This window comes from Loxodonta africana, chromosome 6, assembly GCF_030014295.1.
Source record: "Loxodonta africana isolate mLoxAfr1 chromosome 6, mLoxAfr1.hap2, whole genome shotgun sequence".
NCBI classification, from domain to species: domain Eukaryota; kingdom Metazoa; phylum Chordata; class Mammalia; order Proboscidea; family Elephantidae; genus Loxodonta; species Loxodonta africana.
This window is the reverse complement of record NC_087347.1, coordinates 113,747,075-113,762,174: the sequence shown is the minus strand read 5'-3', so window position 1 is coordinate 113,762,174 and position 15,100 is coordinate 113,747,075. Positions and strand designations below refer to the sequence as shown.

Here is a 15,100-nt window from a genome sequence, read left to right as displayed (position 1 = left end):
GAGAGACGGAAGACGCAGGCGGGAGTACAGAGAAACAAACAAAAAAACCAAAGCCATCGATGTTGAGCCGATTCCGACTCATAGCAACGCTATAAGACAGAGTAGAACTGCCCCACAGGGTTTCTCAGGAGTGCCTGGTGGATTCAAACCGGTGACCTTTTAGTTAGCAGCCAAGCTCTTGACCACTGTACCACCAGGGCTCCAAGTACACAGCAAGTGTGTAAAAGTCCTCTAAGAGTGGCAGAATGGCCTGATTAGGGAAAAGTAACAATGCTGGGCAGTACTAATGTGAGGTCGATAAGAACTGTCCACTTGAGATCTGTGATCATGAATTTAAAAGTAAGATTTGGCACATGGTCGTACGCTTTTTCTTTAGGTGCATGGATAGAGAAAAGGCAGTTAGATTTAACCAAGGCTGGGGTTCTGGGAAGAAGTAAGACAAAGAGAGAAGGAAACTGAAAGTGTAAGAGTAATTAAAACACCCAAATACTAAAACTCCATATCTACCTTTGGAGATTTAACTTACATTCTGCTAGTTTTAGCAAAGGAAGTAGGTTATTTATTTGGTCTTAATTATCCCTTGTTTTACAACTTATAATCCTGAACAGGCCACAATGATTCAAAGTAAATGAACATCAAGACACAGTTCACTAATGAACCTACAGATGTCAGCCATGAACTGTCTCGTTAAAACTCGAGCAAGTGCAGCGCTGTACGTACGTAGCATGTGAGCCGTTGAATGACTTTCTCTATGATTCTTTTTTTATTTATAAGTTCCTCTTCAGAGTCTATTTCTGATTCAATTTCCTTCAAGTACCAGTTAATAAGTTCACTCCTCTTTAATGCAGACTCATCCTCTTCTGCAACAGAAAAATACATTTTAAAAGGATTAGTCTTCTAGCAAATTATACTGCCAATCCTTGGAGTTTGCACACACAAGGTAATGTACAGATTAGATAATCATCAACCTGTCAGAAAGCACATCCGCTGAAATAAGGTTTGCAATGTTCTAGCTCAATCCTGAAATAACCTGTCATATTACTTGTATTAAAGGATGTCTTACTTTATCCTGAAGAGGAGAAAAACCTAATAAAGTCAAGATTACAGGAAACAAGTTTCATAAACCTATCAGGATTTCCAAGTATGAAGGTCTTTCCTTAATCTTCTTATGCTTCATCACATATGAGAATGTTTGCCAATAAGACTAGAAAGCATAAATTAGGAAGGAAGCAACAGCTAGGAAAAGTCTTAAAAATAACTTCCTCTTTGAAAGGGGAAGACTTTCTGGAACTCAAGTCAACTGAGAAGAGAAACCCATGGGTGTTCCCTCAAAAAAAAAAAAAAAAAAAAAGTCAGTTTATTATAGCAAGGTAGTCTAAATTCACAAGCAAAGTTGGGACCCAGATATTACAGTAACTGTCACAGAATTAAAGTGTTAATAAAAGAAAATCCCACTTAGTCTTAATTCTAGCAATCACCAGTAATACTGCAAAATCAAAACGGGAAAATTCTAGTCTTACTGATGATTGCCTTTAAAAAGCTTTATTATGGCTGTACTGAAATTACAGTGGTTTGTCCACATGCTCTTGGGTAAGTGACCTCTCCCGGGTTTAAAGGTCTGCTCCCTATGCTAGAGAACAGTGAAGGCTGAGAATAATTCACTTTGCTGGGTCAACAGTATCTTTTTTTTTTTTTTAAGGAAAGGAAGGAAACCCATCAGAATTTATTGGTGGAATGCAGACAGTGTCTGGGAGATAATCATATCAAACTGTACCTTTGCTCTATCAATGGTCTGCCACGTTTAAAACTTAGTTGCACAACGGCGGAAGACAACATGAAGTATATTGTGAATAAAGAACATATGTGTTCCAAATCTTGTTATGAGAGAAGAGAGTGGGGATAAAACCTAACATCTCTTCTAGTGGCCTCTTTATTGCCTTCTGTACTCCCACTGATCCAGTCCCTAGCGGAATGAGCAAGAAACTACAGGGCTCCAACCTTTAGTAACCTACGACAGTTTCTGGTGCTTTCTTCCTCCACAGAGGCACAGACACCGTGAGAATGGGTATGCCCAGAAGCCTGCATATTGAGTTGGCTTTAGAACTTCCAAATAGGAGTTACCCAATAGTCATTCACCAATAGAAGTTCAGTTCATAATCTCTGATATAATTGTTTCCCCTTCCACTTTCTGGCTACTGATAGGCAGACAAAACTTGAAATGGCATGGTAAAGCAACAAAGGGTCGGATATGTATTAGTGTCCAGGATCCATACCATTACCGATGAAGAGATACAAGCTTTGCTCCATTTCTAGCATGGAATGGCTTTGGGTAGTATGGATTTCTGAGTTCAATTATTAGTCTCTGAATTATAAAAACCCTAGAGACTACCTGCTTTAAATAAAGCTGATGTAAGCAGTAATAATTTTTCACCTGCAAAAACATTTGTGTCTCTTCATACGTTACCAGATCCCAAATTCTGCATCAAAAATGTGATTAAAATAGGCCAAGAACATTAATAAGAATGGTCCATAAACCTTTGTCTGACGATAGAACTGTGGGGAAAGGTGCAGGCTGGCAGGTATGCTGCAATGCTGTAGATCTGCATTGTTAAAGTGAGCTGGCTACAATTTATAATCTCTGATAGAACAGTACAATCTTTAGCAATCAGAAGCGGCTTACGTAAACACAGCTTATGCACTAAGTAGTACTAGGTACAGCCTCACCTTCTTCCACCTTCCTGAGGTGAAGCACGATAAGGTTAGAGATTCGGCAGTACTCAGAGAAACCCAGCCTTAAGGAGGCTTTGGGGACAGACTCTTGGTTTGTATCGTCAACATGGCCGTTGATTCCATTCTCAGGAGGAGGGCTGCCAACATGGCCTAAGTGAAAAATTAACCATGTGAGTTTTGAGTGTTTATAAATACACTATTTGTATTTTAATACTAACTTCGAAATAAGGATATAGTTATACACAGTATTCAATAATGTTACGAGTAAATTACAAGCATATTTGTAAGTACTACTAGTAAAAAAACTAATTTGAAAGGAATACAAGGGATGGAGGATACAAAGTTTTCACGATCCCAAAGTAAATTTGCAATATTATGTACAAAATAAAAAATTTCGGTATTTGTCTATTCTATTTCAAAAGCAAAATAACAGTACAAATAAGGGTGGAAACCAGGGGAGTTAAGGCCACCAACCATAGTCATTTCAGTCTAATTCCTTTCAGTCTTTCATGCATTTTACATCAACTATTTGCATTTTAACTTTTAAACGATTAATACAATTTAATAGCTATTTTTTCCCGTTTGCTACATAGACTTCATAACCATCAACAAGTACACCTTCACCATGACATCTCAGAGAGCTTTTTGGTTCCTAACTCCAAAACTGTCACATGAACATTCATCTCACCATTGATGCCACCTGGGCCTTCATCTATCTCCATCTGGGTCTCTTCTTCTTGATCTAGATTTACATCAGGTGTTTCCACACGGATGATTGATTTATTCAGTAACCGAAAAGCTTCCTTCACGTGTTTAGGTTGGACCTAAACAGATCAAAATGATGTAGGTCAGTCTTCCTGATGTAACGAATTGGTTTTCTCTAGACAAATAACAGTGGTATTGTGGGTTTCTCTCTCTCTCACACACACACAATATGAGATAACACCACACATTCACCAGAATAGCTAAAATGACTGACAATACCAAGTTTTGCCAAGAATGTAAAATAACTCTCATACACAGCCTATATGGCAGTTGTTACTGAACTGAACACATGCACAGCCTATGACCCAACAACTCAACTCCTAGGGTACATACCCAACAAAAATGTTACCATATATGCATCATATGGACCAAGACATGTACATTCCACAGGAACCCAAATAGGAAACTATTAGCAGAGCAATGGGTGAATAAATTATGGTACATTCACTGATGGAATAGTATACAGCAATAAAAATGATCAAACTACTCCATAAAACATGGATGAATCTTAGTCATATGCTGTACAAAAAGAGCCAGACGCAAGGGAGAAAATGCTCTATGACTGCATCTATATAAAGTGCAAAGGCAGGAAAACTGACTGACAGTGCCAGAAGTCAGAACAATGATTATCCCTGGAGAAGGGGAGTAGTGACCATAAGGGAGCACAAGGGAGGCTTTTGGTGTGCTGGTAATGCTTGATTGCACGGTCTGGGTATGGCTTACACAGGTATGTTCACTGAAAATTAACTTAGCTGCACACTTGTATTTGTGCTCTCTCTTCTACATCACTTTTTTTTTTCTTCTACATATGTTTTGCCTCAAAAAAAAAAAAAAACATTTACTTAAAAGAAAAATGACATGTTAATATTTTTTTGGAACAGAATATCACTTTAAGGCCTTTTACACCTAACCAACAGTCTCTAAATCCATACCCTCCCTAAACAGCTGAGCCCCATAAAAACAGATAAGCCCAACAGAACAGCCTCTTTTCATACGTTACCACCTTCAAGAAACTTTAGGTCAACTAAGAACAGTCAATATCAAGACACAGCCTAGAAAACTCACTGGTCTGTAGATATAAAGAATACTTTGGAAAGGCAAAAAGATCAAGCAGCTTATGGGGAAAAGGTAAAAATCAAGGGCTGGCCTCAGATTTCCCGTCAGCAACAGTTCATGCCAGATTACAACAGGAAAATTCACAAAAAAGTATGAGTGAAAGGTTGTAGATGAAGCCAAGTTGTCCTTCAGGTAAAGACTACAAGTAAACCATGTCCAATATGTAACACTTGGGGCATGAATTCTTGAAGAGAGGCCAAATTTTAGTCAACCAGGAGATGACTTAGGAAATCATGGCAAGATGACTTTCACTGAGTCTTGAACATATTTAACTATAAAACTAAGACTGAAACCAATGTGAAGATTAAGTGACAGAATACAAGGTAAATGCCCTGAAGATACAAAAATGATACAATACAGATGGGAGGTGAAAAGTCTAGGAGGGCAAGGAGACCTGGGAGATAGAGGAAATCTGCTGATTGCCTCATCTGTAATAGATGGGGTAAAAAATGATGAATCAAATGAGAGATACATACTTGTACAAAGGTAAATACTATGAAAAATATTTACTGATTTCAGATGGTTAAATAGGAGGGGCGGAGGAAGAAGAATGAAAGATGCCAGCTATCACTTTTCACAGGAGAGAACCAAAGGAGAACTAAGGGTATAATATAAAGGCAGAATAATAAAAGTAACTACTATAATAAAATACAAACCCTCCTAATATCAGAACTGCCCATACAAACAAAAACAGGGACCAAATAGTGACTTTTCAACTGTAAAAAGAAAAAAATAAATTATCTTTTAAATCAATAAATATAAATGGGTTTAAGTAACCTATTAAAAGAAAAAGATTTTCACACTGAGTCACAAAACCCAACTCAATGTTGTACACACTTAATCTGATTCAGAAACGCCGAAAAACAAAAACACAGGCAAAAGCACAAAGGTGGAATTCACGCCAAAAAGTATAAACAAGTAAAGAAAAGCACTCTACTACAGTCAGTGTGCAAATTGTAAAGAAAATCTGTGTTAGTTGAGAACAACATTAATAAAGCAGGAATTATTGACTATAAGAATACAGAGAGACTATTATTATTACACTACTGGTAGGAAAAATAGAAACAATAAGACTTTTAAGTTACTTTTTAATCTAGAAAAATACAGATGACCACTCACTCCCCCAAAAAGACAGAGGACCTATCTATCTTTTTGGGGGTGGGTGGTCTACTACTATAAGGCAGATCTCATATATATACACACACTCATAGGAACATCTGAAAATGCAGGTATTCGTAAGGTGAATGAGGCATCACAAGTGAGTAACTGTCTTAAGGGGCTATTATTTTGGGGGTTACAGGATCATTGTCCACCATACCAGTTCTCCTCAAAGTGCTGACTCATGGCAAGACAAGGCACTTGCAACAGAATGTAAACCAAGGCACAGCTTCCTTCAGAAGTCCTGGTATTAAAAAAGCTAGCTAGGCTAATCAAGTGGACACGTAACATGAGCAAAAAATAAACGTTTCTGTTTTAGGTGGCTGAGATTTTTATAGCACAGTAACTTAGCCTATTCTATAAAGATGTGAATTTACCAAATTAATACATAAATTTAATGTGATCTCAATAAAAATGAAGTTTTATTTATTTTTTTAAACTAAGCAAGCTGATTCTCAACACCTGAAAGAACAATGAGGTAGAGCTAGTCCTACATTTCAAAAACACTGATTAAAATACTGTGGTAGAAATGCAGAAGGCTGATATACCAGTGGAACAGAACAGAAAGTTCAAAAAGAGATCCTGACACACATGAGAATTTAATGTACAATAAATGCATATGGAACCGGTGTGAAAAAGATGGATTTTTCAATAAATGCTGCTGGAACAAGTAGGTAACTAGCTGAAAAAGAATTAATGGAGATTCATATACCTCACATCTTATAGCAGAATAAATAAAAAATGTCTGCATGATTTAAATGCAAACAATGAAACCATGTAAGAGGAAATCATGGGGCCTCTCTAATTAAATAATAAGTACATCTATAATAAAGTCTGCATGGCAAAAACCCATCACAAGCAAAGGGGAAGGGAAAAAACAAACCACAAAACGGGAATATTCGCCATTCACATCACATACAAAATTTCCCTAATGTATTAAGAACCTCTTTAAGTCTGTAACAATAAGGTCGACCCAAAAGAAAAGTGGACGAATAACATACAAAAAGGAAAAAGACATAGCTCTTAAATATGAAAAGATACTAAATTTTATTCAGAAAAGAAATACATTTTGGTGTATGTATATATATGTGTGTGTGTATCCATTTTCAAATCATGTGAATTTGCTACCTAAAGAGTAATTAAAAAAAGAAAAAAAATCTATTAGCGACATTATCCTAAGACACATAACAATTTGATGAAATGTTTCAGGAGATACCACGAAGAAAAAGTACACGAGTTAGCATGGTGCTTCAGCATCCCCCTCCACCATGATCTAATTGTTCTGTGCAGATGCCGTTATTCTCCTCTAAGTACCTTACCCCATGCTCGAACTAAACTCTCCACTTTGTTCTAGAGTGCTGTTCCCCATGGTCTCCGCCCATCCAAGTTCTACACACCCTTCAGTGATCTGGTTTAAATGCCGGAACCTCCATAATGCTTCCCTCTTATTTAGGAATCAGTTCATCTCTGTACTCTTTGTGACTTTCTACATAAAATTTGCCATCTTAATTATTTTTTGGTGTCTAAGACAGTGATATTACATGTATAGTGTTGTGCAACCATCACCATGATCTAGTTCCAAAACTTTTTCATCACTCCTAACAGAAACTCTGTACCCATTAAATGGTAACTTCCCATTACTCCCTTCCCGTGGTAACCTCTTATGTCTCCATGAATTTGTCTGTTCTGGATTATTTCATAGAGTTGCAATCATATAACATTTGTCCTTTTGTGCCTGACTTATTTCACTGAGCGTAATATATCTAAGTTCATCCGTGTTTTAGCATGTATCAGAGCTACATTCCTTTTTATAACTGGATAATATTCCACTGTATGTATGTGCTACATTTGTTCATCCATTCATCTGTTGATGGACACTTGAGTTGTTTCCACCTTTCAGCAACTGTGAATAATGCTGAAATGAGCACTGGCGCATATGTTTAAGTTCCTTCTTTCAATTTCTAGGTATATACCTAGAAATGGAATTGCTGGGTCATACAATAATCATGTTTAATTTTTTGAGGAACCACCAAACTGTTTCCCACAGTGGCTGCCCCTTTTTACATTCCCACCAGAAATGGACAAGGTTTCCAATTTCTCCACGTCTTTGCCAATGCTTGTTACTGTCTTTCTATTATAGCCATTCTAGTGGGTGTGATGTGGTATCTCACTGCGGTTTTGATTTTTTGATTTGCATTTTCCTAATGGCTAACTGGAAACCCTAGTGGTTAAGAGTTCTGCTGCTAACTGCAAGGTTGGCAGTTCGAACCCACCAGGCACTCCTAAGAAACTCTATGGGGCAGTTCTACTCTGTCCTATAGGATTGCTATCAATTGCAATCACTCGACAGCAGTGGATCTGGAGTTTTTTTTGTTGTTTAACAGCCAATTATGTTGAGCATCTTTTCATGTGCTTACTGGCCATTTGTGTATCTTCTTTGGAGAAATGTCTATTAAAGTCCCCAGCCATTTTTAAATTGTGTCATCTTTTCTGTTGATGGGTTTTAAGAGCTCTTTATATATTCTGGAAATTAAATCCTTATAAAATGTATCATTTGCAATTATTTTCTCCCATTCCATAGGTTTTTTTTTAAATCAATTTCTTGATTGTCTATTGGTGCACAAAAGTTTCTAATTTTGATGAAGTCTAGTTATCTACTTTGTTTTTTGTTTCTTGTGCTTTGGTGTCTCCCTCTTATTTTTTACATGCTTAATTAAATATGTATCTTGCTCCTACCAAATTAGCTGCAATGAAAGGCAGGAGCTTTTTCATTCATCTCTTATCCAACCAAGGTGTCCTATAAATGTCAGGTAAATCAAAGATCAAATAAGATACTGTGAAAAATACTTTGTAAATACTTGGAAGAAGGGGGCTTGGCAATCTACTTTCAAAAACCAGCCAATGAAAATCCTATGGCTTATGATGGTCTGATCCTGTTATGCGTGGGGTTGCCCTGACATGGGAGCTGACTAAAACGCAGCGAACGACAAGGAATTTGAAAACAGAAACGAACCAATCAAACAAGGAAAAAACTAATCTCCGTGATAGAAACGATGACTGAAGTCAGAACAGTGGTTACTTCTGGGAGAGGAGGCTACGACTGAAAAGGGCACAAGGGAACTTTCTGGAATGATGGAAATATTCTGTATCTTGAGCTGGGTTTTCAAAGGTATGTGTATGTAAAAGGTCACTGTACATTTCCCATATGTACGTTACCCCTCAACCAGTCTTAAAAACATTAGTATGGTCAAAACGTTACGTCAAATAAAATCTTATACTGAACCTAATGTATAAAACTAGGCTAAAGCAGATTTGCTTTGGTTGAAGCAGAGATGGGGGCATTCTGAAAGCCCTTCCATATCCTTCTCCCTTTTACCTCCTCACTACCCACTGAGATGTAGCTTTAAAACCATATATTATACAAACCTAAAGAGGTGAGTTCCCTTTGAGGTCAAGGGCTACATTACCATGTCTGAGACCAGAGGCCTAGCATATAATAGGGTTTGAATAAATTTTTCCTGAATGAGTGATATTAATGGTAGCTCACCTCTCTATGCACTCTAAATCTATGACACGGTTATCTCATTACGATTAACCTAACCACTACATTCAAACAGCTGACAACAACTTTCTTAAAGGGAGGTATTTCAGGGTCACGTGTCCTATGAGCATTCAATAGTTACATAAATCTGCAACAAATGTGATTATGTCCCATACCAAAGATGAAAACATGCTTATATGCCTACAAATTAATTTCTCTTTTCTCTCATCACATCAAAGTGGCTTTGATACCTCATCACAGCAGTGCATCCGGGCCATCGCTTCTGAGAGCCGGATCATGCTCTCAAGCTGTCGCACTGTAATCCTCCACGAAGACTTGGTCACGCCAGAACCATCCCTCTGGCGGAGACGTTTATACTGCTCCACGATGAAGTCCTCTGACTCTTTAGAAATCTGTTTCGAACATCAATGAAGTCAGAGAAGTATCCTTCTTAACTTTCCCATGCAGATTTGAACTGCATTATAATTTAACAGCCCTCCATGTGGAGGCGTTTTGAGGAACCACACTTAGAGGGTCAAAACTCCAAGGCAGTGACCATGAATTACTACCGAAATGCCTTCTGAGAGAAACGAAGGAGGCCTGTGAATTCCATGTGAGAATTTTACGAATGTGAAAACAGCAAGCTTAGTATTAAGCAAATGACCATTTCTAAAAGAAGCCTGACTAGCTGAAGCAATGGAATAGGATATAACGCCTTTTATACCTGAGGATGTCAAAGAGCTCATGAAACAAATTAATGCCCAGGATATTCTTGAGGCTCAGTAAATTAGCCTATGTTAACTCTGGAAGCAAAGAGAGGTCAACATATACGTGTGAGCTGTTTCAGTAAGCTTTTTATTTGTTGAACAACAACAACAAAGTAAGGCATACAAAAGGAGTGAGGAACTCAGCATATTAAGGGAATATACCAAGGTCACAGAGGACCCAGTACACAGTCATGGAGAACTGATGCTTCTTCACAGAAACTGACCCAGAGCCCTTCATCGTAAAGGACTCACTAAGCGTCCTCTGGGATACTGAGAGCCAGCCACAGTACCATGGACAATCAAGCGGTGGTGAAAGATAATTACAATCTAAGGGTAATGCCCGAAAGTCAAGCCAGACAATAAAGCGATGAAGTAAAAATATCAACCAGAAATCAAACAAAAATTTTCTTTTTGCATTCCATCTTAGGAAAATGCTAAACAACAGATGCATTATGGAGATTTACCTTACAAATAAATGTCCAGGTGAGTATTCCAGAGCTAATACAGACTCAGTCCAACGAACTACATTAATTATTGTAAGAGAGTTAATTCACATTCATCAAAATGACCTCGGGAAATGCAAGTTCTTCCTCAGAGAAAGAGTTAAGAGCATTCAGTTGACTATTAACTTAGGCAGCACAATAGTTTCAAAATTCTCAGGAATAATGGTTGAAGTAAAAGGGTGTCCTACCCACTGCCACTGAATTGATTCCGACTCATACGGACCCTATAGGACAGAGCAGAACTGCCCCAAAGTATTTCCAGGGCAGACTTCCACATCTTCTCCCACAGAGCAGCTGGTGGTTTCGAACCACCGACCTTTTGGTTAGCAGCTGAGTGCTTTAACCACTGAGCCATCGGGGCTCCTTAAAAGGGTGTCCTAGTTTATTCAGTTATGTAAAACTCTTCCCCAATAAAAATCTTTTTATTAGTACCTAACAAGCAAAACAAATAGAATTATTCAGGACTTTAAAAAGTCTCCTTCTTTCAATCTCTCTGATGAAGAAACAAATGGCTGTTCAAAAAAACTTAGGTAGCCAGATTTAAAAAACAAGCACAGGCCCAGTTAATTTTCATAATAAAGCCACTGTTCCCTACCCCAGTACAAAAGGGCAGGTTACCTTGGGTTTAAACTGTCTTGCAAAGAGAAGGTATCTTCTGATATCATCAAGGGAATAGACACGATCAACAGAATCCTCAATTCTTGAATGTAGGTCGACTATTCGCCTGGCAATAGCATAATCTGTAACCTAATTCAAAACAAGAACGTCACTGACAAGTCACAGAAACACCTACTCCAGACTTTCCCAAGCAATGAGAAGTGATGTGCATCTAAAAACAAGTGCCAATCTGCCACTGAGGGAAATATTAAGGGGTACCAATTTCTGAAGACAGTTTGGTAACAGTCTGATTTATTTAAAATCAAAAATTTTAATATGCATACTTTTGCCCTACTCTAAGGACATCCCTGAAGGAACTAATCAGACTTTAACTAGCAACTACATTTGTAGCCCCCAGTGTGCACAGAGGTGCTAGCTCATGTAACCCTCACAAAAACTTCATTAGGTAGGTAATATCATTACCCCATTGTACGGATAAACAAATTAACCAGAGAGGTTAATTAACTTGCCCAAGGTCACAGTTAAGTTATGTGGTGGGGCCAGGATTTGAACAGTCTAGTTTCAGAGTCTATGCTTTTAACCACTACATTATATTGCTGCTCACAGATATCTAAAAATCATCATCCCAGAATTGTTTACAAAAAAAAAAAAAAAAAACCCATTGCTGTTGAGCCGATTTCGACTCCTAGTGACCCTACACATCAAAATAGAACTTCCCTATAGAGTTTCCAAGGAGTTTCCACAGTACTTACCCACTACACCACCAAGGTCTCCAATAAAAGTAATTACTACAATAAAGTATAAACTCTCCCTACTATCAGAACTGCCCATACAAACAAAAACAGAGACCACATAGTGACTTTTCAACTGAAAAAAGAAATAAAGAAACCTATCTTTCCAATCAATAAATATAAATGGGTTTAACTCCCCTATTAAAAGAAAAAGATTTTCAAACTGAGTCACAAAACCCAACTTAATGCTGTACACACTTGAACTGATTCAGAAACACCGAAAAACAAAAGCACACCAGACAAAGGTGGAATTCACACCAGAAAGTATAAACGAGCAAAGAAAAGCACTTTATTAGAGTTTGCAAATTGTAAAGAAAATCTGTTAGTGGAGAACATTAATAAAGCAGAAATGAAAAAAGAAAAACACACAAAAAATTTGCAACTTACTCTCAAATGGTTGAGAAAAAATGTGTAGACAGAGAGCAAATGACTAAAAGCAAACAGGGCAAAATGTTAATAGTGGATCAAATAAAGGGTATGTGGGTGTTCTATGTACTATTCTATTTCTTGCAGCTTTTCTGTAAGTTTGAAATTATTTCTAAATAAAAAGTGTTTTAAAAGTATCCTCCAAGTGTTTATAATTTGATTTCCTTGCTCTCAAAACTAATTTAAGGAGTTGTGCACAAACAGAACATATGAAAACCAGAACTCTCAATTATCCGGGGGTTAAACAAATACTCATATGCCTTTGTGAAGGAACGCCCCCCCCCAAAAAAAACCCCAAAAAACAAGCCCTCCAAATAGTCATATAATGGGAGGCTTTCCTTTTCTTTTTAGATATTTAGTTCTACTGTAAGCAAGAGGTATATGCATTGTGCCTAATGTAATGTAGAACTCCCATGCTCAGCAATAAATACAGCCTATATATATAACAGTAGTTTCCACAGATTTTTTTTTCCACAGATTGTATTTTGTAGAGCTGTGCAACGTTTACAAATATTTAAGTCTAAGAAAAAAATAACTCCAATAATAACATGTTCGAATCCAAGTAAATCCATAATTTTACGCTCAAACTTAAAACTGTCACATAATTAGGGACAAAACGTGGTACATGTTTAACAACTTGATGGAAAGAAATGTGAAGACAAATGACTCAGGATTTGAAAGCTATAGAGACATTCTCTCTGCATTCCAATTTTTTCAAGCTGGCTAGAAAAACAATCAAAAGATGCTTATAAAAACCTTATGGAGTAAGGCTGAGAGTCAACTATAATTTGTTTCCTTCTTTTTTTCTTTTGAGAATTGAAGAACATTAACAAAAACAAAAAACTTGGTATTTCTCAACACAATTAAGTGATTTTGAGTTGCTCTTCAAGTGACTTTGAGTGACATCAAGGCTTCAACTGACTATGAGTTCCTCAATAAACCCTTCAGCCAATCCTGTGCCACTGAGAGAAAGGAAACCCACTGCCGTTGAGTCGATTCCAACTCACACTGACCCTACAGGACAGAGTACAACTGTCAAAATACGGTTTCCAAGGAGCAGCTGGTGGATTCGAACTGCCAATCTTTTGGTTAACAGCTGAGCTCTTAACCACTGCACCACCACAGAGGTCAGTGCAAATATACGTGCCAGCTCTTCAGCAGTGTATCTCCCAAGGTTGTCTCACTGAATTACTCTAATCGCAAATAAAAACAGAGGCTGAGAGCGACAGCCTATGTGGTTACCTCATTACATTCATCCACAAGTATGAAGAAGAGATCGAATCTGGACATGATAGGAGCCGACAGATTTATATTCTGTTTCAACGATTTTGACCTGTCGTAATGTCCACCGACTGGGTTTGCTGCTGCCAAAATGGATGTCCTGGCATTCAGAGTAGCCTGACCAAAAAAGAAAGAATTGTAGTAGGTTTAAAAAGACATCTGGACTGGCCAAAAACCACATGACAAACTGCTCAATCTCACTCATAACTAAATGCAAAACAAAATATTATCATTTTTCACCAATTGGGTCATCAAAATTAAAGTCTGATAATATACAGTGCAGCAAACCTGTCACCCCCGAGTTGATTCCGACTCATAGTGACCCTACAGGACAGAGTAAAACTGCCCCGCAGGGTTTCCAAGGAGCAGCTGGTGGATTTGAACTGCTAACTTTTTGGTTCGCGGTTGAGCTCTTAACCACTGCGCCACTAGAGCAGGGAACAGGCACTCCTAAATGATGGTGGTGATGTGAAGTGCGCCCCCCTTAAACCAGCAGGTCTTTGCTAGGAATTTCTCTTCCAGCTAGGCATGTGAAGACGTATGTTCGAGGGTGTTTATGAGACAGAAGACAGGAAATGGCACAAATGTCACTCCGTAGCGGTCTGAAGAACCACAGTGAGGTACGTAAAACTGAACACCATGAAGTGATGAAAAACTACGGTTGATCTAATATGTGTTGACATGGAAGACTGCCAAGTTACAATTATGAAGTTAAATGAGCAAGGATCAAAACTATACATATTATGCTTACTTATATGGAAAATATTCCTGAAAGAAACACAAACTCAGTAGGTACCTCTGCATATCTACTGAGCTGGGAGTGTAAGGGAAGATTTCTCTTTTTAATTTCCACTTTAGGGTACTGTTTACAGTCTTCTTTACTACTTGAATGTACTACTTTCATTTTTTAAACAAAATCTGGATTCTCTTTAATGTTGGTTATAGTACCGAACTTATTAGTGATCTTCATTTAAGTAATCTATCAACCTTTGGTTATTTTCATTACAATCTGAAACACCACTTATCAAAGAATACAGAAGCTTTATACATGGCAATTTTGAGAAGTGAAATGCTAAAACTTTCACCAGTACTTCTCATACTCTGTCACAGCAACACATTGTCATGTTACCCTAACCAGCCTCTGTAGTTTGGATTGCTAATTCGCAGGGCTCTGTTTTCCATTTTAATGAGCAGCATTACATGGTGAAGTAATGCATTTTATTATGCAGGTAAACTTCTTCTCTTGCTACATTAACTTGTGAACCTTGGAACAGAAATGGACACACATACCTTCACTCCTGCTTTAGTGATGGAGATGGTCTGCTGCTCCATAGCTTCATGGATAGCAACTTGATCCCTCATGTCCATCTTGTCAAATTCATCAATACAACACACACCCTGTAA

The 15,100-nt window shown here is 37.8% G+C and overlaps 1 protein-coding gene across 1 annotated transcript in view; it reads right to left on the bottom strand.

The window, feature by feature from the left end:
* MCM6 (minichromosome maintenance complex component 6) overlaps positions 1 to 15,100 on the bottom strand; it is a 36,944-nt gene that overhangs the window by 2,231 nt on the left and 19,613 nt on the right. Inside the window, exons 10-16 of the mRNA XM_003405858.4 lie at positions 14,987 to 15,094; positions 13,658 to 13,813; positions 11,199 to 11,327; positions 9,562 to 9,723; positions 3,419 to 3,554; positions 2,725 to 2,880; positions 721 to 860 (exon numbers count right to left, since the gene is read on the bottom strand). Coding sequence (XP_003405906.2) covers positions 721 to 860; positions 2,725 to 2,880; positions 3,419 to 3,554; positions 9,562 to 9,723; positions 11,199 to 11,327; positions 13,658 to 13,813; positions 14,987 to 15,094 — 987 coding nt within the window. The remainder of the gene's footprint in view (positions 1 to 720; positions 861 to 2,724; positions 2,881 to 3,418; positions 3,555 to 9,561; positions 9,724 to 11,198; positions 11,328 to 13,657; positions 13,814 to 14,986; positions 15,095 to 15,100) is intronic.